We start from the raw sequence: 24,552 nt of genomic DNA, 5'->3' as shown, positions 1-24,552 counted from the left end.
AACTATCGTGCACCAATATTTAAACATGTGCAAATGTCACGTAGCTGGACAAAACCAAGGCAAGGTTGTTTGCCGTTCCTTGGAGATACTCAGATTATTTTTTGTAATCCGCCTAATTCCACAACTAGTCTTAATTAATTAATCAACTTCTCAAATATTATAATTACATAAAGTGTGAATGGTAAAATTGTACAGCAACATAAAAAACTCCCGATACAGCTTTCTGTTGCTTGATACGTGCTACATAAAGGCATTTTTCAGAGCGTGAAAGAAGCGCGGGAGTATACACGCACTATAGCCGCGCGACTGGCCGCTCGAGGCGCTTTGCTTTGTCCGAGGTGCTTTGTTCGGACGTCAGCAGAAGCTGACGGCCGAACGCCAACTGTACAACGCCAGCATGTCAGCATGCTGCTAGCGCCGCCTCCGTCACGTGCCTCCTCCCCTTCCACCTGTGTCGGCCTCCTCTCTATCTCTTCTCTCTTCTATTGCAGTACACAAACCGACAGACCGGTTTTCATTCGCATGACCGTTCAAATTCTGACGCATTAACATTCCTTTCTAGCGCCGATGTCTTGAAAACTCACTGGTTACATTTGGTAATTGCAATATGGATAAACAAGTAATTAGTTTACAGTTAATTACAGAATGCCAACTAACCCAGAAGCTATAAACAGCTGCCTAAATCTACGTTTCGGAAAAATACGCATGTACAATTCACGGTATAACATGGAACTTTACAGATGTGGTTTCGCTTCATTGACACAAATTCTTTGTTCCCGTGTACTCGCTCACGTTTACTGGTTCGAACGCACACCAGTCAGATTCACTCGGAATCATGTGAATCGTCCTCGCCATAGTCTCGAGGAGTCGAAGACCAATGGAATCACAAATTATTCATACTTGCTTCGTCTCATACTGCACTTCCTTCCGAACTCCGATTGAGGGAGTCTTAATTATACTCATACTTACACGCACTCGAACTCACACGAGCTAACTCAGACTCATACTCACGAGTCTGAGGGATTTTGAGTCAATATACTAATGAGTGAGTTCGCCGATCTATGTCAATGACGCCTAGTGGCAGTGGATGATTATGATGATGTGTGGTGTTTTAGGGCGCAAGGGCCATGTTTGGCCAAAGAGCGCCATGACAAGTGGTGGTGTTGACGATGTATTGTGGATGACGTGCACAATGAACTCATCATGGTAGATGTGATATGGCTGTAAAAGGGCCTAAAAACTTCCGCTGTAAGTGTCGCAGAATATATAGGTGCTAAAGTAATGACGATGACTAGGATGTGATGTGGGCTATGGCAATGGGCTTTCGTTAAAACATGATGCAATAAAACATAACACTGAGGCCAGCGTTTCAAGAAAGCCCTTGAATGCAGGGTTATTAGTCGTGTGCTACAAGTTGCCTGGCCAAATGATTTTCAGGGTGTCCGTTTCGGCTAAAAACTCTAAGACTGTTTCCAGATTAAAAAGCGGTTCATCGCTAATAAAAAATGCAGGGTGAAGGGGTATATTCTCGCGATATGGAACAGGGAAATACTTTTTCCTCTCTGTTTCTATTGCAGGGCACTTAAAAGAACATGGAGGACTGTGAGACTATTGCCGCACTTAACACAAGTTGGAGGATCGCCCCCAGTCAAGAGGTGAGAGTGGGTACCGTACGTGTGGCCTATCCTTAATCGGCAAAGAATTACTTCCTTGTACCTTGCTATTTTTTCATTTATCCAGTTCCCGAGCTTTGGTTTTATTATGTGAAGCTTATTCATTGCTTGTGTATCCCACTCGCCTTGCCAATAGTTCCTCAATTTACTGCGTAGAAAAGGCTTTAGGTCTGTGGCAGGGATTAGGATATTTGAATCTGCATCGCTAAAAATTACTGACCTAGCGCTTTGGTCAGCAGCCTCGTTGCCTTTTATACCTTTGTGACCAGGTATCCAGCATATGACAATCACTTGATTGCACATATATAGGGAGCACAACAGACTGAACAGCTCACTAAAAACTGAGTTCTTATATTTTCTTGAACTAAGTAGGGCTCGAACTACACTTAGTGAATCTGTAAATACAATAGCCCTAGCAAGTTTTGTGAGCCTTATGTTTTGAACTGCCGATAGTATAGCGTAGGCTTCAGGTGTAAATATACTTGTGTGTGGATTTAGTGCTCTGGATACTGAAAATGAAGGTCCCAGAGCTGCGTAGGAAACTCCTTTAGAGGACTTGGAAGCGTCTGTATAATATTCTGTACAACAGTACTTCTCCTGAAGTTCACGAAAATGGAATTGTATGTGTGCTTCTGGTGCCCTCTTAGATATTTCTACAAAAGAGACGTCGCATTCAATGGTCTGCCATTCCCATGGTGGGAGCAGGCGAGTGGGTGCCATTAGGACATTCTCTGGGACTAAAACACCTGTTTCTTCTGCCAGTGTTATCAAACGAAGGTTCAACGGAGCTCTAATAGTTGGGCGGTTACGAAATAACCTGGCTGTAGACACTTCACGAATAGATGAGTGACATGGATGTTGCACGTCTGATTTAACCTTGAGAGCATAGGAAAAAGTTAAATATGTCCTTTGGAGATGTAATGACCATTCATTACACTCCACATACAGGCTTTCTACGGGACTTGTCCTAAAAGCGCCTGTAGCCAGGCGTATACCCAAGTGGTAAATGGGATCTAGCATCTTTAAAGCACTAGGCGCAGCAGAGCTGTATACTATTGCTCCATAGTCGAGGCGGGACCGTATAAGGCTTTTGTAGAGGCTCAAAAGGCATCTCCTGTCACTTCCCCAAGATATGCGGGACAAGAGCTTTAGTAAATTCATTGTCTTCAGACATCTCGCTCTCAGATACCTCAGGTGAGAGACAAATGTTAGTTTCGAGTCTAAAATTATTCCTAAAAATTTATGTTCGTTCCTAACAGATAGCGGCTGTCCATTAAGATGGACAACAGGGTCAGGTAATACACCTCTTTTTAGAGAATAGAACGCACGTGCTTTTTTGCGGGTTTAACTTAAATCCATTCTCATCAGCCCACTTAGATATCTTGTTTAGGCCAAGCTGTACATGTCGCTCACAGATAGAAATATTGCATGATTTAAATCCTATCTGTACGTCATCCACATACACTGAATAAAACATTGTTCGTGGTATGACCCTATGGAGGGAATTCATTTTTACGATGAATAGCGTGCAGCTCAGCACACCACCTTGTGGCCCACCTGTTTCCTGCGTAAACTGACGAGACAGCACTTGGCCAACCCTCACACGGAACGTACGGTAAGAGAGGTAGCTTTGGATCAGGTTCAACAGATTGCCTCTGACACCCATACCAGCCAGATCACGGAGAATTCCAAAACGCCAGGCTGTGTCGTATGCCTTTTCCATGTCTAAAAATACCGCTAATAAGAACTGCTTGTGCACGAAGGCATCTCGGATATTCGCCTCCATGCGGACAAGGTGATCTGTCGTACATCTACCCTCCTTAAAACCACACTGCAAGGGGTCTAGTATTTTGTTGCTCTCAAGATAATGAATTAGGCGTCTGTTTACCATTTTCTCAAAGAGTTTGCATAGGCAGCTTGTGAGGGCTATAGGCCTGTAGCTGCAGACCGAAGTTGGATCCTTGCCCTCTTTGAGAATAGGAATTACGACTGCTTGCTTCCAGGCAGATGGAATGTAACTGGCAGAGAATATGGAATTAAAGAGTAATAGCAGTGTTTTGTGTGTTTCGGCGTGTAGGTGTTCAATCATCTCATAAACTATTCGATCGCCTCCAGGAGCTGATTTATTGCAGCAGTTGAGTGCAGCCTGAAATTCCACCATGTTAAATGGCTGGTTGTAAGGTTCATTGTTATTTCCTTTCCGGTTCAGAGGCTGTCGTTCTGCTTGGCGCTGATATCTTAGAAATGTATCTGAGTAATGGAATGAACTCGAGATGTACTGGAAATGTGCCGCTAGCGAATCAGCTTGGTCCTCAATAGTGTCTCCTTGTGTGTTTACTAAAGGTAGAGGGTGAGTTTCGCGGCCTTTTATTTTGTTGACCCTATTCCAGGCTTTCCGTTCGTCTGTATATGAGTTGATGCTACTGATGTATTTTTGCCAATTTTCCCGCTTGGCCCGGCGGCGTGTTCTTCTGCCTAGTGACTTTATTTTCTTGAAATTGATCAGATTCTCGGCAGTTGGAGATTCGCGAAGGAGACTCCACACCTTATTTTGATTTTTACGAGCTTCTTTGCACTCCGCATTCCACCAGGGAACACGTCGTTTGAAGGGCGATCCATTTGATTCAGGGATACATAGTGACGCCGCATCAACAATAAATGCTGTCAGATATGCCACGGCGTCATCAATAGAAAGTGCAGAGATGTCTTCCCAAGTCATGCGGGTGAGTTCTTTATAGCGCTTCCAGTCAGCTGACTCGACTTTCCAGTGGGGGACACATGGAGAGCATTCATCACGTTTTGTTGATTTTATGACAATGGGAAAATGGTCGCTGCCATATGGATTTTTGAGCACGTTCCACTCAAGATACGGTACGAGTGTACCAGATGCAATACTTAAATCGATCGATGAAAATGTTTTGTTTGCCACGCTATAGAATGTAGGCTCTCTATTATTTAGTAAGCAGGCACCTGTAGTGAAGCGGAAGCTTTCTACTAAGCGTCCCCTGGCATCACAACGACAGCCTCCCCAAAGAGTGTTGTCTGCATTGAAATCTCCGACGACAATATAAGGTTCGGGCAGTTCATTAAAAAAGCTTTGGAGTTCTGTTTTTGAAAGATGGCAGTTCGGGGGGATGTATAGTGAGGAAATTGTTACTAGTTTATTAAACAGTATCGCACGGACGGCAGCTGCCTCTAGGGGTGTTTTAAGCTGTAATTGCCGGCAAGCAACACCCTTATCTACAATTATTGCCACACCGCCAGACGAGGCAAGGGCGTCGTTGCGGTCTTTTCGGTATATGGCATACTGCCGGAGAAAGTTCGTGTGTGAAGGATTAAGATGTGTTTCTTGGACACACAGCACCTTTGGACTGTACTTATGTAAGAGTTCCTTAATGTCGTCTAGGTTGTGGAGTAAACCCCTGACATTCCATTGTATTATCTGTGTATCCATAATGTATGTGTTTTGTGCTGTGTGTCTAAGAATAATGGATTAGATTATCTCACGAGTCCTTTCCAGGCCCCGTGAAACGAGATCTCTCTATCTTGCGGACGCGCTCGAGGGAGCTGCGCCGCTCCTTGGGCGTCTGAGACGCCAGGTTTGTGCTCGTATCCATCACCTCTTCTGAGGCGGTGGATACTGCCCGCGGAGCGGGCACTTTCGCGGGAGTGGTGGGCTGATCTGCACCGGCAGTGGCCCTGGGTTCAACAGTCCCGGAGGTCTGCTGGCCCTCATTTGCGGGAGACGGAACAACGTTGGCTGTTGCAGTCAGGGGGGCGGATGGCGTGACCGCCGTCACTCTCCGAGTGACTTGGGCGGCCGCCGAACGATGTGGCGCTGCCCCCCGGCGCGCCACATCGGTGTAAGAAGGACTGGTCTGATTGTTGGAATGGAAACGCTTGCGTGCCTCTGGGAAAGTCATATTTAGTTTCACCTTGAGTTCTATTATTTGTTTTTCTTTTTTCCACGAAGGGCAGGATCGCGAGTAAGCAGGATGGTCTCCTTCACAGTTGGCACAGTGGGTTGCTGAACTGCAAACGTCAGAAGAGTGCTCGATGGAGCTACACTTGGCACAAGTAGCACGTCCTCTGCAGGTTTGGGACCCGTGCCCAAAACGTTGACACTTAAAACATCGACGTGGGTTTGGAATGTATGGCCTGACACGTAGCTTGCAGTAACCGGTCTCGAATGATTCAGGAAGAATGCTGGTTCCAAAAGGTATGATAATGTGCCTAGTTGGTATTTCTTTGTCATCTCGTCTTATTTTAATCCTTTGCACCTTGACAACGTTCTGTTCTTGCCATCCTTCTAGTAATTCACTTTCATTAAGTTCCAGAAGGTCATCTTCCGAGATGACCCCACGCACTGTATTCATCGTCCTGTGTGGGCCTACTGAGACGGGAATGTCCCCGAACGCTACAAGTTTTGAGAGTCTGTCGTACTGTGGCTTGTCGCGAACTTCGAGAAGAAGATCACCGCTTCCCATCTTTGTTACTTTATACCCTGGCCCTATTGCTTCAGTGAGGGATTTCGCTACAAGAAAAGGTGATATCATTCGGACTGTCTTAGTTTCGTGTTGACTGTGAACGACGTGGTATTTCGGAAAGGACTCTTTTGGTTGCATAAAAAAGTTGAAAGGTTCATCGGTGCGCCCCCATTTCAGGGAGCGATCAGGTAATTGGGGAAATGCTTCAGCCATAAAAAAGTGGAAAATTCGGCGGCGATGGTGGCCACCCACCACTGAGCCCAACAAGGAGACGCTACAATGTCGGGAAAATACCTGCAGACGCCAGCCATGCATCGCCGCTATAACCTAATATACGATACCCAAGGTTGGATAACAACACCAGGTTAACCCTCGCCACCTGGAAGTCTGGAAGTAAGAAGAAGCGAAGAGAAGACAGGAAGGATTGAAAGTGAGAGAGAAAGACGAAGATTGAAGAGAAGGACAGGAAGAGATGACTGCCGATTTCCTCCAGGTGGGTCAGCCTGGAGGTGCCGTCTGTGTGAAGCCGAGGCCGAAGAAGTGTGTTGCCTCCGCCGGGGGGCCTTAAAGGTCCAAACACCCAGCTTCGGCTCAACCCCCAGGATCCCCTTTTCCCCAGACACGGCTAAGCCGCGCACGGCTACACGCGGGAGGGTCCAACCCTCGTGTGCTCGGGTACGTCGTGTCGCAACACACCAAACGCCTGCTGACGCAGGCGCCCCTGCGGGGTAGTGGCAGTGGAGCTTGTTTGTTTGATTTTACTTTGTGAATAGCTTTAGTGCATGAACGTGTGCTGCATTCGATTTATTTGTTTATTCAATTAAAATGTCCTCATTGTCCCAGGGACTTTAGTAGCACACAACAGTATACCGACTCCGCAAAATTGCACCCTTAAGAGTGTTTCTCTTATGCACTCTTTAAAAAGTTTGCACCCTTTGAGGCTTATCTTGTCCCACAACAAGTATCATCTTCCTTGCCCACCTTTCCTTTCTTTAACGCTGCGAGTCCGGTACCTCCAAGTCACGAACGGCATGCGCGTTATCAGCGTGACATAGCATTCTCGACAAGAAAGTAACGGGCGCAGCGTTTTCGAGAAAGGAAACGCAAGCAAGGCAGGTGACGATTATTATTGTGGGACAAATATACACTCCAAAGGGTGCGACTACTTTAAGAGTGTGTTTATAACTCATCCCCTTACACCTATAGAAACTGTGCTTAAGGAAACCAATATACACCTATTTGAAATGGTGATTTCTTTATTTGCGCCCTTTTCCTTAATGTGTGCATTGTCGAAGTGCGCACTACATTTTGTTTTTACAGCTATATTGTTTATGCTATCCGTACCCTAGTCTTTCAGACATCCGCAGAAGTAATCCCGAAGAAATTTCCGAGACATAAAACATTAAAGCGAAGAAAAAAGAGATATCCGCGCCGCCTGGATTCGATCTATGGACCTTCAGACCGCCAGTCGGAAGTGTTAGATCTCGACCACTTCACCCTTTTTATGTCTTTATTGCCTGCGTTTTCTCAGAATAGAATCATATATACAATAATAAGAGATTTAAACACGTCACCCAATCAATGGCCGATTCAGAAGTTCAAAAATTATGTTAAGCATTCAAGTGACTCCAGTTGGTCGAGCCATTCGGTTACACGCTTTTGTTGCCTATATACTTCAAGAAATCTTGCAATGAGTTCTCGGAAATACAGACTAATTGGTCTAATGTCAACATCTGCATTACACACTGCCAAGTGCTTCTTTCAAATGCTGTGCAGAGCAATCAGCATGACATCATCAACTGGTACATCATCTTCACACTGGCAAACTTTAATGGCAAATACCTTATGCCATATGCATCCAGCGGCAAGTTCGTCTTAGTATTTCTCTGTAATACGCCCCAACGTAACCGAAGGGAATAATATAGCGCCTCAACAGTGCAAGTAGCGCCTCAAGCTGCTCTGATAAGGTTACGCCACACAATTCAGTGATTCAGTTCATCTATAAATCAGCACCAATATCAAAAAATTTCAGCGAAGATAGTGGTAAGGTGTGAAATGCAGGAAGCAGAAAAGAGGTGTTTCGGCATCCATCTTACCCTCGGGGATGCAATTTTCCCGAGTGTGTACTTTCCGATACCAAAAAAAAGCAAAATCGGAAAACGAAATTACGGTATACTAATATATCATTCCAGAAAGTATACAGCTATTCACACAAAAAAAATACAAGCCGACAAAAGTACACACAAGAACAAAAAATGCTATTTTTGCACACCAATTTCAACAATGCAAATGCGCGGGATTGCTCAAAAAGGAAGGGCAAAAAACAGTGCCGGGATGACATAGCGCTTCTATTCCAATGCTATTCCTTTTCGCCCTTCAGCAGTGGTCCCAACGGCGCTCCTTTCAACGTTATCACCGAGATCGGTCGGTCGTGATCTGCGGTTGATACGAAAGGAATCGAATCGAGCGAAAGGAATCCTTACAATATGCCGGCCCCATAGCTTCTACTAGGTAAGCCAATTTATATGGAAATACGGGCAACTATCCTAGTGCGCTTATTAAGAAAGCGAAGCAAATCACAAGGTAGGAAAATATGTAAAACGGCAGGCGAAAAAGAAGATGTACGTACATCCACTTCCGGATGTGCACACGCTCATATCAAAATGAAATCGTTTGTGGCACAGCTTTCGCCGAACTACGATGCTTTGTCGTATGCGTAGTGATACCACATTTATGCCAGATTTCCGACTGACCGCGGGGTTAAATTCTTTTTAACGAAATGCTCATGCATTTGAGCCATAACCATTTATACTATTCTGGCGCAGCGGAGATTTATTATTGATTTTTTGCAGCCGACTCTCAGTAGCGCATTTTTCTACGCCGTTGTACCTCAATACACAGTAACATCAACAATAACGTAAAAGCTATGATAATATGCCCGCTGAATCTAAAAACCCGAAACAAGATTTTGCTCTAATATTTTCACGTTGTGCTGCGCACGGTGAAGCCGAATCCGTATATTTGCATAAACGGGAACTTAAGGGGCATATGTCTAGCTAAGTACACCCTCTGGCGGTCCAAAAAAATAGAAGAACAAAAAGCAAAATTGATAGGAATAGTTCTCTCAACCGCTTCATCTATCACTTCTATTACCAGCTATGTGCTTGCTCACCAGTAACGTAAAACTCACTTTAATGATTGCGTGACGCTCACGGAAGCGCTGGCGTAATCGGGTATCGCATCCCTTACGACGAAATGAGTCTGCTTTCGCTTTGCAAATATTTTGTTGCAGTATTGTTAGTAGAAGCTGAGAAGTGCAGCTTTGATTCTCTGCGAGTTTGAATTAAAGCATTATAAGCCAACAAACGCTACAAAATATGGACGCGTACCTCTGACGCGATGTTTTCGCGCGTATGGTGCCTTATGGTAACAGCTATCGTCATGCCATTTCCTGGCCGAGAGCCTGCGTTTCTTTTCACACAAACGCTGTGAAAGACCTTGAGTGGTGGGTGACCTTCAAGATCCACTTTCACACTTCAGCTACAATCACGAAACCATAAGGCGATATCTCCTATCGCGGAGTGTCAGCTTTCTTGCCACGAATGCGACAGCAAATCCACCAAGGATTTTTCCTACGGGTGTCATCTTACAGCCAGTTTATCACAGGCTTTTTCAAGGGTCGCTCAAACGGGTTGTGTTCGGCACTCGTCGCGCTGTTTCTCCCACACGCACAGCAGCCATGCTCGCTTTCGGACGGGTGGCCCTCTGGGCTCTCCTCGTGTGCTTCGTCGCGGCCACACCGACTTGCGTCGAGTCCGGGACATCGCGGGTCACGTACACCTGCTCCGGCTTCACAAGCCACGCCGATTTCAATACAGTCGTCCGTCGCGACTTCTCGCCCGATCGCTATTCGCGGGTTGACTTTCTTCTTCAAGACAGCAACCTCGACTTTTTACCGGTGAGAGCACTTGAAGGCACTATGGCCTCGGTAGTGGAGCTCCGTAATGTCCGAGTGCATGGCCCCACTCCTCCCACGTCCGATGGGCACCCGTTCACTGGTGTCACGTCGTGGCTCAAGAAGGTAATCCTTAGCGATGGCAGCACGGCACCCCCATCCTGGGCGCTGCTAGCTCCGCTGACCAAGCTTGAGGAGGTCATCCTCTTGAACATGCACTACGTCAACCTCTCCAGCAGTTTCAGCGAACTCCCGAAGAGTGTCAGGCGTGTGCGCGTCCTGAACTCGACTATCCTGGGCGTAGACCAAGACTGGCTTGCAGGTCTGGAAAACCTGGAGGAGCTCCACGTCGAGAACAGCAACATCAACCACTTCTCGAGATCTATGCTGCCTACGCCAGCCCGCAACCTTACATCGTTGACGCTCAGGTATAAAGGCACAACGGTTATGTTTTAGCAGAAAGCGTTATGTTTTGTCACACAGACCTAGACATCAGCCAACACAAAAAAAAGCATTCACACCAGCTCATGAGCGCTTTCTTTATGTCCGTTACTTTCTTGCAACAGCTTGAATATCTGAGCCACTTGGTACGTAGCTGCTAGTTAGTCAAGCGAAGCGACGCGGAAAAGTAACGCACAATTCGTGCCGTTTCTTTTGTTTGTCGCTTTAGCTGACAAATATAGTAACTTTCCTTTATTCCTAATATCAATATTAATCTTGCTATTTCCATATATTGCTTTCAGCAGGGAAAAATATTAATTTCCAACTACGAACGATATGGTCGTAAAATAACAGTTTAGAAAACGAAGAAATTACATTTTTTAGTCATCACTTTGAGGGCAATAATTTTTTTTTTTCAACAAGCTTGAAGTTCTAAAACCACTTTTTGTCCATAATTAACACGCATCCAAGCTGCCACCACTGTGAACAAATACAGTATTTTAAATCGATGCCAACAAATTTAAACTATGCTGGACTCAGCAGCAAATGGTTATCAACCGATTTTGTGTGCCTCTGCGGTGCTGACCATGTTACACGTCAGCATCTCATTGAATGTGCGCGGCATATACTTTTGCGTGGAGTAATCGTATAATGCATATTATCTATGAATACTAACTGGTGCTCTTTGAGGCCACCAATCGCAGGTTATATAATTTCGCTATCACCAACGAGTTTGTGAAAACGCCATAGTGGCCGTGCACGAACAATACCTTTAGGTATTATTGTAGGTTTGTTGTTATAATGCATAGGGTGTGAGTTCTTTTATTTAGGTTCAGTCATTCATGATCTTCAAACCTCAAATATTGTTATATGGTATTTAGCATGTCGGACATGGTAACAATTGGCGATTTCTCACCGACATCGCTTTCTGGCCAATGCAGTCAATTGAGATTCATAGTTCGACTCATGACGCTCGGCGTATAAGTTCGCAATTACGCCGTAGGAGAGCCTCATAGAGATCAAGTTCGGATTGAGCGCCAAAAGAAACAGAGAACTGACATGTAAAGAAATAAAGAAGGAGTATACCACCGCTAATTATATAATATCCTTTAGCTCACAGTGTGGTATGCAAGAGTTGCTTACCAAGTATATATATATATATATATATATATATATATATATATATATATATATATATATATATATATATATATATATATATTTATATATATATACGTACGCCTGTGAGAATTGGAAATAAGTCTGTTATAGAAAATCAGCGCTATGTGTTTTTCTAATGTGCCATTCTGTGTTATAGCAAAATAGAAGATGCCATATCAGCGAGATCATGTACCTACCCTTATTAGCTTAGGAAAGCTTGTGCGGATCATTTAAACCACGATGCTGCTCCTTTAGCGCAGTTTATAGATGCTGCAAAGCAGAAAATGTAGTTGAAGCTGTGTATATAATCTTAATTCTGGACTCTGCTGTTCGAGAACCTTGGTGGACCAGGCACAAAAGGATGAGACTGCTTGGCTTTCATTTTACCTACTCACTCGTATAATCTAACAGCTCCAGAACAGCACCCCTTGCTGTTTTTGCAGAGGCTCTGATAGCAAGACTACACGCAATAGTATAATTGTTGTTTCAGTGAATCTTTACCCTAAGCGCATGTTATGCGCAATGCAATGATGCGCGATGCAGTGACCTGACTGCGGCTGCGCTGCTTGCCACGTTGTGCAGGAACGCAAATTTGACATCTTTGCCGGCGGACCTCACCGTGGACGCGCCCCGGCTGACTGAGCTCAACCTTCAGCAAAACGCCATTCACCACTTCGACGAACACAGTTTCACTCCTCTGCTCGAACGGAGCACCGATGCCGCAGCCTTCTTAGATGGTGAGATGAAAACAGTTTCAGGTTTCCTTCGTTGATATGCAGTCGGCCAGCGCCGAGTGCGTGAACGTACGAAGGTGTTGTTCAAAAGAACCAAAGTATTCAGGAAGCATTCGTTAAAATTAATAAAATAGCTTAAAGCGATAAGTGAACATACTGAAACAAGTACCTATTGCCATGGCCGAACTTTAAACTAGAAGTTCTTTTTTTCTAAGAATGCATAAAAGAATTAACTACTCTCAGGCCAATACAGTAATTCATGATCATCATTCGATCGGAACATAAGATCTCACGTACAAGAGAAATATTTGCGGGAAGTATGTCGGCGGAAGCACTGACGCGCTAAGCACATCATATGAAAGCTATATAGAGGGGCACAGCGGGGTAGAGAAATGTTCATACCTCTAGAGAGACAGAGAGATGCAATTGATAGAAAAGCAGGGAGGTTAACCAGAGTTAAAGCCTCCGGTTTGCTACCCTGCAATAGGGGAAGGGAAAGGGGAAGTAGAGACGGGAAGAAGAGCGGGGACAAAAGGAAAGGCGTGAAAAAAAGGGACAGGATCATTAAAGTCTTTGTAATAGGCCACTGCCACGTAAAAAGGTCCACAAAGCCTTGACCGACTTTCGGTGCGACGACAGTTCATGCCGGCATTCCCAGACTGTCTGTTCTGAAAGTGGCCTGTCGTCAAGGCGTGCCAACACGGCCGCTAGCGACAGCCGGCGCGCGCTGTACCGAGGACAGTGGCACAGTACGTGCTCGATAGTTTCCGCGCTGCCGCAGTGTCTGCAAGCCGCGCTCTCATCCATACCGACTCGGAAAGCAAAAGATCTTGTAAAAGCGACACCAAGCCACAGTCGGCAAAGTACTGTTGTCTCGAGTCGAGAGAGTCCAGATGGGGGTAGAAGTTGAAGGGACGGGTCCAGTCGGTGCAGACGTGTGTGTTTCAAGCTGGATGTGTTCTATAAAGATGTTACAGGTTCATTTGCAAGCACACGAATTTTCATTGCTGCGTCTGTTCTTGAGAATGGTATGGAGTCTTGCAAACCCTCATCATGTGCAGACCGTGCTGCTGCATCGGCATGTTTATTGCCCATTATGCCACAGTGTCTTGGAATCCACTATAACGTGATGTGGTGTCCCTGCTCGACGAGCTGGTGAAGCAGCAGTCTGATTTCTAGAACTAGTTGTTTGTGGGGTCCCCGACGTAAGGCATAAACCAAACAATGAACAGCAGCCTTGGAGTCACTGAACACGCTCCATTTCTTTGGCAGTTCATCAGAAATTACGTGAAGTGCAGAACGAGAAGCAGCGAGTTCCGCGGCAGTCGATGCAGTCTGGTGAGACGGTCGAATCTTTACGGACGTGGAGGGTTTTGCAGGAAAGATCCCCGATCCTGCAGGCCCATTCACCGTGGTTGAAGCGTCAATATATAGATGGTGATGCACGTTGTATGTCTCGTACAGCAAGAGAATTGAAAGCTGCTTGAGTGCTGGAGACGAGAGTTGTGCTTTCGTTCGTATTCCTGGTACCAGTAGTCGAACTTTTGCTTCAGCCAAGCACCATGTCGAAAACGGAACTCTTGCTGGAGCTGTATAACCTGATGGGAGGTATGCACGATAGGACAGGATTGTCTGACAAAATGAGGCACGTGGTCGATCCTCTGGCAGTGAGGCGAGATTATGGGCGGGGGCTCAAGCAAGGTAGCGGTGCCAGCAGCATGCGGCGGTAACAGTAAACTTACCATGTGCAACTTCGTGCTCCTGCAGGTCACCAAGGAATTCTTTTGAACTGTGCAAATCAATGCACAGTGCACGGTATATTGGTGACATTTGGCTTATTAAGAATTTTTTCAATATTAAAAAATAAATATGCAGTGTGAACAAGGTTTCCAACCAGCGGCACATGCTATTTTATACCATTGCAAGACATATAAAATGCGAACAGCCCGCAGCGTCTTCACTTATGTGACCTTCCACATCTAGCGGTAACCTCAATACCTTTACGGGTGGATGAAAATGCACTATGTATGTATGTATGTATGTATGTATGTATGTATGTATGTATGTATGTATGTATGTATGTATGTATGTATGTATGTATGTATGTATGTATGTATGTATGTATGTATGTATGCATGCATGCATGCATGTATGTATGTATGTATGTATGTATGTATGTATGTATGTATGTATGTATGTATGTATGTATGTATGTATGTATGTATGTGCATTTCTGTGTACATCTAGTTCGCGCATCTTTATTCGTCCTTGTGAAATACCAATGTGCCGAAACTGCCACCCATGAGAATGTTACGTGCAGATAGCGTTGTCATTGTGCCTTCTGAGTCACGAACCACTGTTTGCAAACTGCCCTTTTTCCTAATTCCCGTAACCCAAGCTTCTTTAGACACACGCATATAGCACGCGCCGTCTTTGGTTAATCTGTGTATACTACTGCTGAGTTCTTGTATTGAAACAAGCTAGCCTCACTTATTTCCCGAATTGAAGTAAACCATCGTGCATTTAAAAAAAAAAAAAAGAGATACGTTTTGAGAAAAGATGTCCTTTTGTTATGCTATGATTACTGTTTTGCTATCAAGCTCTTTGTAGCTCTAGCGAGGCAAAACTTCCGAAGAAGGGCTTCTTCAATTTCTGCTCATTTCTGGGGTTCTTTGTTAAAAGGGTGCAGAGCTCAAGAACGGGAGTGTGAAGGGTAGGAGAAAACTGTGATGTGTACAGCACACTGAAAATATGGGACGCTACTAAAAATGTGCAACTAAAGAAAACTGTGAGCAATGGCGTGCGCCACCTCATAATGGAAAAAAAATTACGAATCATATTTCGCAGTAGACGATCAAATGACAGTGATTTCGTCGATTGATTGTCGATTTCGTCGATTGATTTCGTCGACTGATCGTCTGGGAACGTTTTCTTTCTCACCTGTCAGTTCAATGGAACTGTGTCCCTGGATACTGTCTTTGACCCTTCCTCGGTTCTGTGTGTCCAAAAGCCAATGACAGCACTTTAGTGGTACTATAAAAAAGGTCGCAGTTTCGCCCGAAAGGCGGAGAATCGATTGCAATAGCAAATTAGATGACAGCTGGACGAAGTAAGGATAGTAGTTTTATCGGCTGTACAAACTTGTAAACATTCGCTTACTAACTAAATTAACAAGCATGGGGTCATACACGCACAAGCAAACATGAACACATCTCACTCAATGAGCGCGCACGCTCGCTGTCAAACCGCTACAGCGATAAAGCGCGGCAGCAGCAGCGAGTGAATCGACCTTCGTGCTGCCTCTCGCTTCAATGCGAACAAAGCGGTGAGAGCAGCGTACACGAAGTTATCAGCACTCGGCGCACCCGGTCCCCATCGTGGATCAGTTTCAATATAAACCACGCGTGGCCGCGCCATAAGTAGCCGCCGCCAAGGTGGAACGCCCGCACCCCCTCCCCTTCCCCCGTGCTCGCTACGGAAGACCTCCTCGCTTTCCTCCTTTGTGTGCGCGAGATATAGCCACTGTCGTCGGCTCACCCTCGCACGCTTTCATTCTCACATAAAGCATACGGCGTGCTGCGACAATGTTATCGCCCTTAGTCTTTATATTGAACGTCACCGCAACGCCGACAATCACGGCAGAAATGCAGCTGCAGTGTCCACATAACTGCTATCGCAATAATATATTTAAAGTTAACTTCTGCACACACTTCACACTAGTCTTTACTGAATAGTCGACTATCTTCTGTCTTGCTTGTAGGGGTGCTAGGGCAATGAATACACTAGTAGAGCAGAGAAAGAGAGAAACAGAGGAGTGGAAAGACAGGAATGTTAATCAGACGTGCGTCGGGTTTGCTACCCTGCACTGGGGGAGAATGGTATAAAGGGGCATAAAGAGAGAGATAGAGAGCACAGTTTCGTGCACATTTTAAGATGCGCACAAAGTCTAAAAAGGGTTGCAGAGATCGGTCGACTTGAGGTACAGAAGTAAAGTCGTCGTTGCTTTCTGCGCCACCGGCATGTTTCCAACCCCTTAGTTTCCAACAACGGCCTCGAGTTCAGCCTGCTTAATGCAGTCCAGAGAAGTTCACGCTCGACGTCGTACCGGGGAAAAGGTATAAAAGACGTTCAACAGTTCCTTAGTCTCCGCAAGAGTCACGTATAGGCATATCACCCATTCCTAGTGGAAGAAGTAAGCTTTTGTAAATACCTCCCTGAGTCACAGGGGGCACAACAATGTCGCCTCAGAGCGGGAAACTTGTGATGGCGCTCTAGCTCTAGGGGTCGATCAAGTGTATGAAGACGACAGCTCCATAGGCAAAGAGAAGACCAATAAATCTGTGTCATAGTTCAAGCCAAAAAATGGTCTCATTGCGTCAATTACAAAAGCGACAAGCAATAAGCGCTGACAGCGGAGCGTATACTGAGCTTTCATGTTAAACAGCTAAAGCAACCACAATAAATTGTTTGGGAATGAAAATATTACACTTTGAGCACGGAAAACAAACATTTTGGGATAGCAACATACATTTCATTCAAACGAAACAAGGTTGGTCGGAGCTAAGAACTGTCCAAGCAAAAAATGTTCTTCATACGCATTTGCTACTACATTAAATAGATGCGTAATAAGAAATTGGGAATGTGTCGAAGTATATTAAGATGAAAATGGAAAATATCGTATCGGATGCAATAACTGTGGTAGTATCTTTTATCTGTGTCTCAAATACTTGCTGCCCGAGTATCCTATATCGTATCACGATACAATTGCAAAGTATCTTTTCCCAGCCCTGCCTATATAGAGCCTGTAGGGTTATGCGCTTACCATTTTCGCAGTCGACTATTACTGAGAAGTTTCATACAACAAAGTGCTTTCAACGTACTGTGGTATACAAATAGACCGAAGTAAATAGAATCGTAACAACTCTTCTTTATATTTTTTCTATAACTTTCACGTAGACAAACCCACAAGTCTATAAGAAGGCAACCTCGCTGCCATTTTCACACTTTGCTTATTCGCTTGCATTGCTGTCTTATTTGGTTGGCTGCATGACTTCCGTGGAAGCTAGGTTGGTCAATGACGCATGCAACGCAGGAAGCAAAACTGCCACGCCAGCGTAAGAAAAGCCTGATGAACGAGGGGATTGTGAAAGATTCCAATTTTTTGTAGCCGTCAGAAAACAGTCAGAGAACTCCGAAGATGATTTCACGAGAAAACAAATCCTATTCATAAGGAGGACCAAGCCCCAATATGAGCGTCAGACGCTATCGGAGCAGACGCTATGGAGCGTTATTGAAATTTCTACGCCAAGCGAGTTCTAGGGCTAGGCAGATAGGTTGGTAATATATGACTGTGAAAGCTTGCAAGCATATCTGGAAGGCAGACACAAGGAAAAGCACTTGTGCGGTGTCTTCTTTCTGTTGTCTCTGTTAAACTTTCGCAATCATGGTAGATGGCACTGCGGCAAACGCATACAATATAATCAACGCCCGAAGCGTCCATGATCACACGAATGCTGCCCTAGAAAACGTAGAAGGATCTATTCTGGCATTGTTGCCGCCGAGCACGCTCATTGACCAAAGTGCTTGTAACCTCAGTGGTGGTGTTTGGTAAATCATCTGCGCTTGATGGCACTTATATTACCGCTACAATCAAGCTTGAAGTGTTCCATATGACATCAACGGCTACAGAGCTTGCTGCCCTGCGTGTTGTTGTAAAATACCTCTTGCAAGATCAACTTTGCAAGTGTGTCCTATTTTGCGACTCTAAAGCAGCAGTTCAGTAATTGCAATTTGAACTACATCACAGTAGTCATGAGCAGTTGGACCATCAGATGAAAAGGACCCCCATCAAACCCTTGATAAGGGGCATGAAATTATATTTAAGTGGTTGCCTGGACGCATCGGAAATGGTGGTAAAGACTTCGCCGCTGAGACAGCCCGGCCCGCCCATGAAGGAGGCCCAATTAATTTATCGGGTTTTACGTGCCAAAAGCACTTTCTTATTATGAGGCACGCCGTAGTGGAGGACCCCGGAAATTTCCACCACCTGGGGTTCTTTAACGTGCACCTAAATCTAAGCAAACGGGTGTTTTCGCATTGCGCCAAGGAGGTCCAAAATTCTCGGATTCCTATATCCAGAACATAACCTGCTCTGCTTGCCGACCAGCTAGCCAGTCACCATCTAATTACAAAAACGTCAATAAGACTACGCACGATGGCTCAAAGACCGCTGAGGAGTTTTACCGTGTCCATAAACGTATGACTGTTTCCGCAATACCGGATAACCGGACAGGTGTACTGTACAGCACCAACAACGCTGGTAGCGGCATTTTTTGTGACGTATAGCGTATATAAAGCGCACAAAGGTGCAAATGACCTTTCATATTCTACTTATCTGCTGGCGAAAAGCATTCTTCAGCGACATATTCATTAACGTGCAATTCTCTTACGATTTTTCTTCTACGAGAAAACCTGTACAGCCCAAAAACGTTTCATGTAGCGTAGTCCGAAAAATTGTTTTTTTGCGCTTGCGAGCAACAATCATGTAGACAAAATAGCCGCCTTATGCATAAGTCTCCCGGAAGCAGCGCCATCCACGCTTTGGTTTACAGCAGCCAAACTTACATGGACGAGATCGTTCAAATCTCAGATGCGTGAAAGCCACTAGACGCAAGGCAACCCCATTCTTGCATTCTTCAGACTTCGTAATAAAGCACCACGCAAAATAAGATCATGAGCCACTCCACTCTGTAAAGGTGGATCACCAGCGAAGCTGTGTAGCACACGAAAAAGAGATGACAAAGAAGTTTGAACAAACTTACGAACCCATTTAGTGTCTCGATCGGTGGTCATCGTGACGAAAGGTACGCACACACATTTATTTTTACACATCCGTGTTCATTCATGTTATACATTTGTTATATGCATTCGTGTTTTCATTTCGCGATATAGTGAGGCAAAGAATTTGAGACCAAAAGCACTGCACCGACTGGCAGTGGACCAGTGCCGTCAGCACCTTCGAAAGAGGGAGGAGCAAAAAAAATTAAGTTAAATTATTGGGTTTTACATGCCAAAACTATCTGATCATGAGGCACACCGTAGTGAGGGACTTCCGAAATGCGGTCCACCAGGGGTTTTTTACCGTGCATCTAAATCTATGTACAAGGGCGTTTCCGCATTTCGAGACCATCGAAATGCGGCCCCGTGGCTGAGATTCGATCCCGCGACTCGGAGCACCGCCACGGCGAAATCGCAAGTTCGCGGACAGTAAAGCTTTCGCTTTAAAACAAAACATTGGCGGTGCGCAGACGTTCGCGCGCTTGTTTTCTGTCGAGACGGTGCGAGCGCCACCACGTGACTCTGGTCCACCAATAGGGACGCGCACACCTCATCGCCTGCCCTCGCTCGAGGGCTCTGGCGGAAAGATTAAAGAATGTCGCTGCCTTTAGTTTTATTCAGGTGGCTTGGCAGCAGTATCAGCTTGAGACGCGGAGTTCAGCCGACGTTTATATGAGTTTATACGTAGTTTCACACAGTGATGTTGCGATAGCCGTATCTTGTAACTTAAGATACAAAATACATTTTTTCGTGTATTAGACAAACAGATACTCATACAAGTCTTTCCAGACGTATCGTGATACAGACACGAACTACCCAAAGAGTATCTAAGGTAGTATCTAAGATACATGTATCTTCGATACTAATCAGCACTGTATATAGACAGGCTGTAGAGTTGTTTATTAAGTTACAGGCTGTATATGAACAACCTGTAGACTTCATAGACCGGGGAAAAAACAAAACAAAAGCATCTCCATGTTTTCGAAGGACTGTCTAATAAACTTATTGTAGGCGATTAATATGGTTTACTTTCAACGTGGACGTGGCAGGAGAGCTATCGCGCGCTTCGATATTCAAGCGTCTCGACAGAGTGCATTACAAGCAATGTACATGCATGCACTTTGCTTGAATGCTTTATTAAATTCTGTTGGATCGTATTCTATGACCGTCTAGTCCTATGTGTGATTCTATACCGATTTTTATACTTAAGTTACATCACGCCTGTTCTACTGAAGGGACCAGACGATGTCGCGCGGTGTGCGCCGCTAATATGTGTGCCAGAAAACTGACCAAGCGTAGTTTTCATTCAGTGAGAAGTTAAAAGACAACAGAGAGCACGAAATTTGAGAAGGTGGGTGCATTTTCTTGGTAAGCTGCTCACAATCTACTTCTCTGTACCGCATGGTGCCTTACAAACGGGACATTGAATTCATGGGTAAAATACAGTGAAACGCACTAAACACATTTAGGGAAAGGTAGAAGGTGGGACGAACATTTTTAAACACATTTTCGACCAATTCCTTTCCGTTTCTATTCTGGACATGACACTTTAGAGTATCTTTCTAGTAAGAGGAGGTTTTACATAAATTTTCTTTAAATTTATGTATGGTTCCAAACTTTTCTTTTGAAACGGAATGGCAGCGCGCCAGGTGATGATTCGTGGGCTACAACTAAAAATTATAAAGGATAAAGCCGGCAGAAATCTCTCAAATCGTGATGAAACACATTGTTACACGTGCTTAGTTTTACATTTTTAGCCTGTGGTCGTTTCCACCGAGTTATCAGATATTCTGCTTATACCTCTCGCCGAACATAATCTCGCTGTATCGCGAAGTTGACTGGTGGTTTCGCCCAATCACATCTATGCAACAACGCCTTCTGTAATCGGATCGTGTGCGCGCCACAGATGCAGCTGATTCCGATTTCCTTTCTTTTTAAGCGAATAGCTTTCTTTGGCTCTTGCGCCCGTTATCGTGGTCGGTGGTTGGCAGTCGGAGAAAGGAACAAGGGTGCCGAGTCGGTCGCCATAGCTCTTCGAGACGCACGTGCTGTCCACCGGTTATACCGCTTGAGTTGTACTGGTTCCGTTCTCTGTAGAGAATTAATTACACGATGGAACAACAAACGTTACCTAGATACCCTCACGTCAACAAATATACGACCTCAAGCACACCCTTCCTTTAACAAAGTGAGCAGCTTTCTGGAAGCGTTCGGCTGTTCGTTTACATTGACAATCATCCTCGATGATTTTTGCACAAAATTTTGGGCACTATGAAACTATGGGGCTATGGTTTGTTTCCTGTTACATAATCTACTTGCGCGCCTTTCTTCCTCTGCAGGAAACCCCTTGGACTGCGACTGCCACGCACGCTTTCTGAACCAGATTCCGGACAGCTGGACTGCACCGCCGTGCGTTACACCGGAGCGACTCAAGGGACGTCAGGTCAAGAACATCGGTATCTCGCAGCTCATTTGCGCAGCTGCCGGTAGCCGCCGCTAATAAAGAGGAAAGCAGCCACGTAACCACACAAGCTTTATTTTGTACCTGCAGAGTTGGAATTTCGTGTGCTGTCTTCTAATACACAATTTATGTCAATATGTGCAGCATAGTTCGAGACATGCGTTAAGGGAGAAAAGAAGAAAATTCACCGCCCAAGCACTCCGTACAGATGATTACCCAGTGAAGCTGAAATGTGCGGCCCCGGTGTTTATCAGTGGGTTATCCCGACGATTCAATAAACGACGGTTGGTAGGCTGCCGGATCCTCGGCACGCAGTTGCTGCTTGCGCTCGGCTGCACGAGCCTGTTCTTGTGCCCGGACTGCAGCATCGGCACGGCGTAGACGAGCTCGTTCGCGGTTCTGCTCGCGGCCTCGCTGATCGAAAGCTGCCTGCTCCTGAGGAGTACGTATGACTCGTGGCCTACTCATTTCGGAGCCGGAAATAAATTGCTACGCGCGCGCTCGGCTGTAACGGAGAGCAACGACGTCACTACTGGCGCAGCCAATCCAACACGACCTAGATAGCACAAGGCCTATTCACTCCGATCCATGACATCATGTTACCTGACCCGACTGCCATAGAATCTAATGGGGGTGCTCCCGAGTAGGCAACAGTGATTTCGGCGTCACCACTTTCAACACGCCAGCCGTGTCAATAAAAATTTCGGGCCAGGTAGCGTGGCGTCATGGACCGCAGTAAACAGGTCTTGTGAATTTAGGTGGTGTTGGCTAATTGCGCGTCTTTCTCTTTTTTGAGCATGGGGGAGGATTTCTCGGCGTACAGGCGACCGACAAATGGACGGACGGGGGGACGAATCGGCTAGCCATATACAGCTTCGCTGTAAAAGTGGGCCCATTACTGCATGGATCCAGTAGCAAAGTCGGAATAACAAAAAGACTCGTGAAACATCTTTCGCCCTAATGAAAAGGGAGCGGAGTGTTCGCACTGAGAGCTCAAGGCGAGTATCTTGAATTGAGTTCAGCTGGTCACACACTGTGAAGACATTTAACGTCGCTATAAGACAGGGACGGAACACATTCAGCAAGATGAGTACCTGCGTGAACTGCGAATGCCTCTTATTGCATGTGCGATAGTCTATCTCGCCACTGCTACAGGACGTCGCACTCCGTGTATTTCGGTCAAGAACACTATATTCGATTTGCCTTTGACTGAAAGTATGAGTGCTTACCAAATCCTGGCCGTCATCGCCCGACAGCCACCAGCTTAAGAGGAAGCTTTACATGTAAAACGCTGAAATGTTCTTTCAAAGAACTGCTGGACCAATTTTAATGGAAGGTATTGCATTTCAGACAGCTAAATTCTAGTAACTATAGAAGCAGAATCTTTATTTAGGACTTGAAATGTGCTACAAAAATGGCCAAAAATCGGTAGTGTTAAAGAAACTATAAGCACTAAGTTTACAAATTAGTAACTCGCAACAAAAACTATATCTGTTAGAACACCCAAAGCGTACAAATGTGATTTCTAAGTTTACAGCTTACGTGAATTTGTTACAACGTTGACAGAGGTTTGGCAAAGGTTCTACTGACAAATAAGTGCTACACTTCAAAACAATCTATAACATTCCAATTATATACGCGTTAAGCGTATTATTTGGTGCAGTTTACAGAATTGTGATGTCGTCTTTCATTTCTGAGTTAGAGAGTTGTAAATATCAGTTATTTCTAATTTCGCAATTTTCAAACATTTTTATGAAAACATTGACGGACTAAATAAAAAAACCTGCTTGGTACAGTTACTATATTAAAATTTGTTTCTTGTAAATGTAATAAACCTCGTGCAATTCTATGCAGTGCTTGCCGAGAAAAGAACGATTGCTCCGTTTCCATGTATTTAGAGAGAAGCCCCGAGCTAAAACGCCATTTTCCTATCCTGACGAAGACCACAAAGAATACAGCTTCGAGGAGACAGCATCAAAGTATACGACAATGTAGAAATTTCTGCTGTACTGCGAGAAGAATGCACACAGTGGTGCTACAAGGAAGAGCTGCGGGACGAGTACGACCACGTTGGAGGCCCGTAGACGTGCCTGGAGGCGTCAAACCTTACGCATGAGTGCTGTTTAGGTGAGGGGTCCGCACCACCTTGGAAAAACCGTGTTTAATGAACGCAATGTGCTCGAGTCGTCGAACATCAGTGGTATGTTATCAGCCGTCTGCAATTGAGCAGGTATAGTACCACAGCCTCGAATGAAATGCGGGAGAATTAAGGAATTTTTTTTATTCCTATGCATTTGCGGGGAAAAAACGAACACAGAAAAACATTCAATTTGCCTTCCCGTCAAAACTTTTTTATACCTCGGGTTAAATATTTCCAGTCGTGCCTGTGCTCCAATACGCAGACCGACGCAGAGCAGAAGCTATATTCTTAGAAGTCAGTCAAGTCGGCTTTGCTTGCTGGAATGAATTGGAACACACTACTCACAAACGTTCCACCCGGCGGCCTACTTTTTTCAAGCTCTTTCCTCACGTCTGAGGATACCGAGAAAGAGGAAGCGGAGCTCTACAGGCCGCTGCATCCTTTGCCGCTGCGAGGGCGTGGAATCGGTGGGCCATCTACTCTGAGGCAGTTTCTCACTTCTCCGAACATGCCCGGGGGCGCTTATGATAATCCGAAATATTGAGCACTTTACTTGTCTAATATTAAACAGAGGTTTGTAAAAAGTTTCGGTACTGTACCGGCACATACCTGACTAAGTAAAATCAGGTTAGTTAAGGATCACGCGAACACCTGCACATGCCG

At 45.1% G+C, this 24,552-nt stretch overlaps 1 protein-coding gene across 1 annotated transcript; it reads left to right on the top strand.

Annotated features, from left to right (window-relative positions):
• The first annotated feature begins 9,862 nt into the window (after positions 1-9,862).
• LOC126548051 (uncharacterized) lies at positions 9,863-21,811 on the top strand. The gene is made up of 3 exons (XM_050196133.3): positions 9,863-10,543; positions 12,300-12,454; positions 21,628-21,811. Exons 1-3 carry the CDS (start codon positions 9,900-9,902, stop codon positions 21,786-21,788), a joined length of 960 nt encoding a protein of 319 aa, XP_050052090.1. The 5' UTR covers positions 9,863-9,899; the 3' UTR covers positions 21,789-21,811.
• The last annotated feature ends 2,741 nt before the right edge of the window (positions 21,812-24,552 follow it).

The sequence above is a fragment of the Dermacentor andersoni genome, chromosome 1, assembly GCF_023375885.2.
Source record: "Dermacentor andersoni chromosome 1, qqDerAnde1_hic_scaffold, whole genome shotgun sequence".
Taxonomy (NCBI): domain Eukaryota; kingdom Metazoa; phylum Arthropoda; class Arachnida; order Ixodida; family Ixodidae; genus Dermacentor; species Dermacentor andersoni.
The sequence above is the reverse complement of the archived record's forward strand: the minus strand, read 5'-3'. Positions and strand labels throughout refer to the sequence as shown.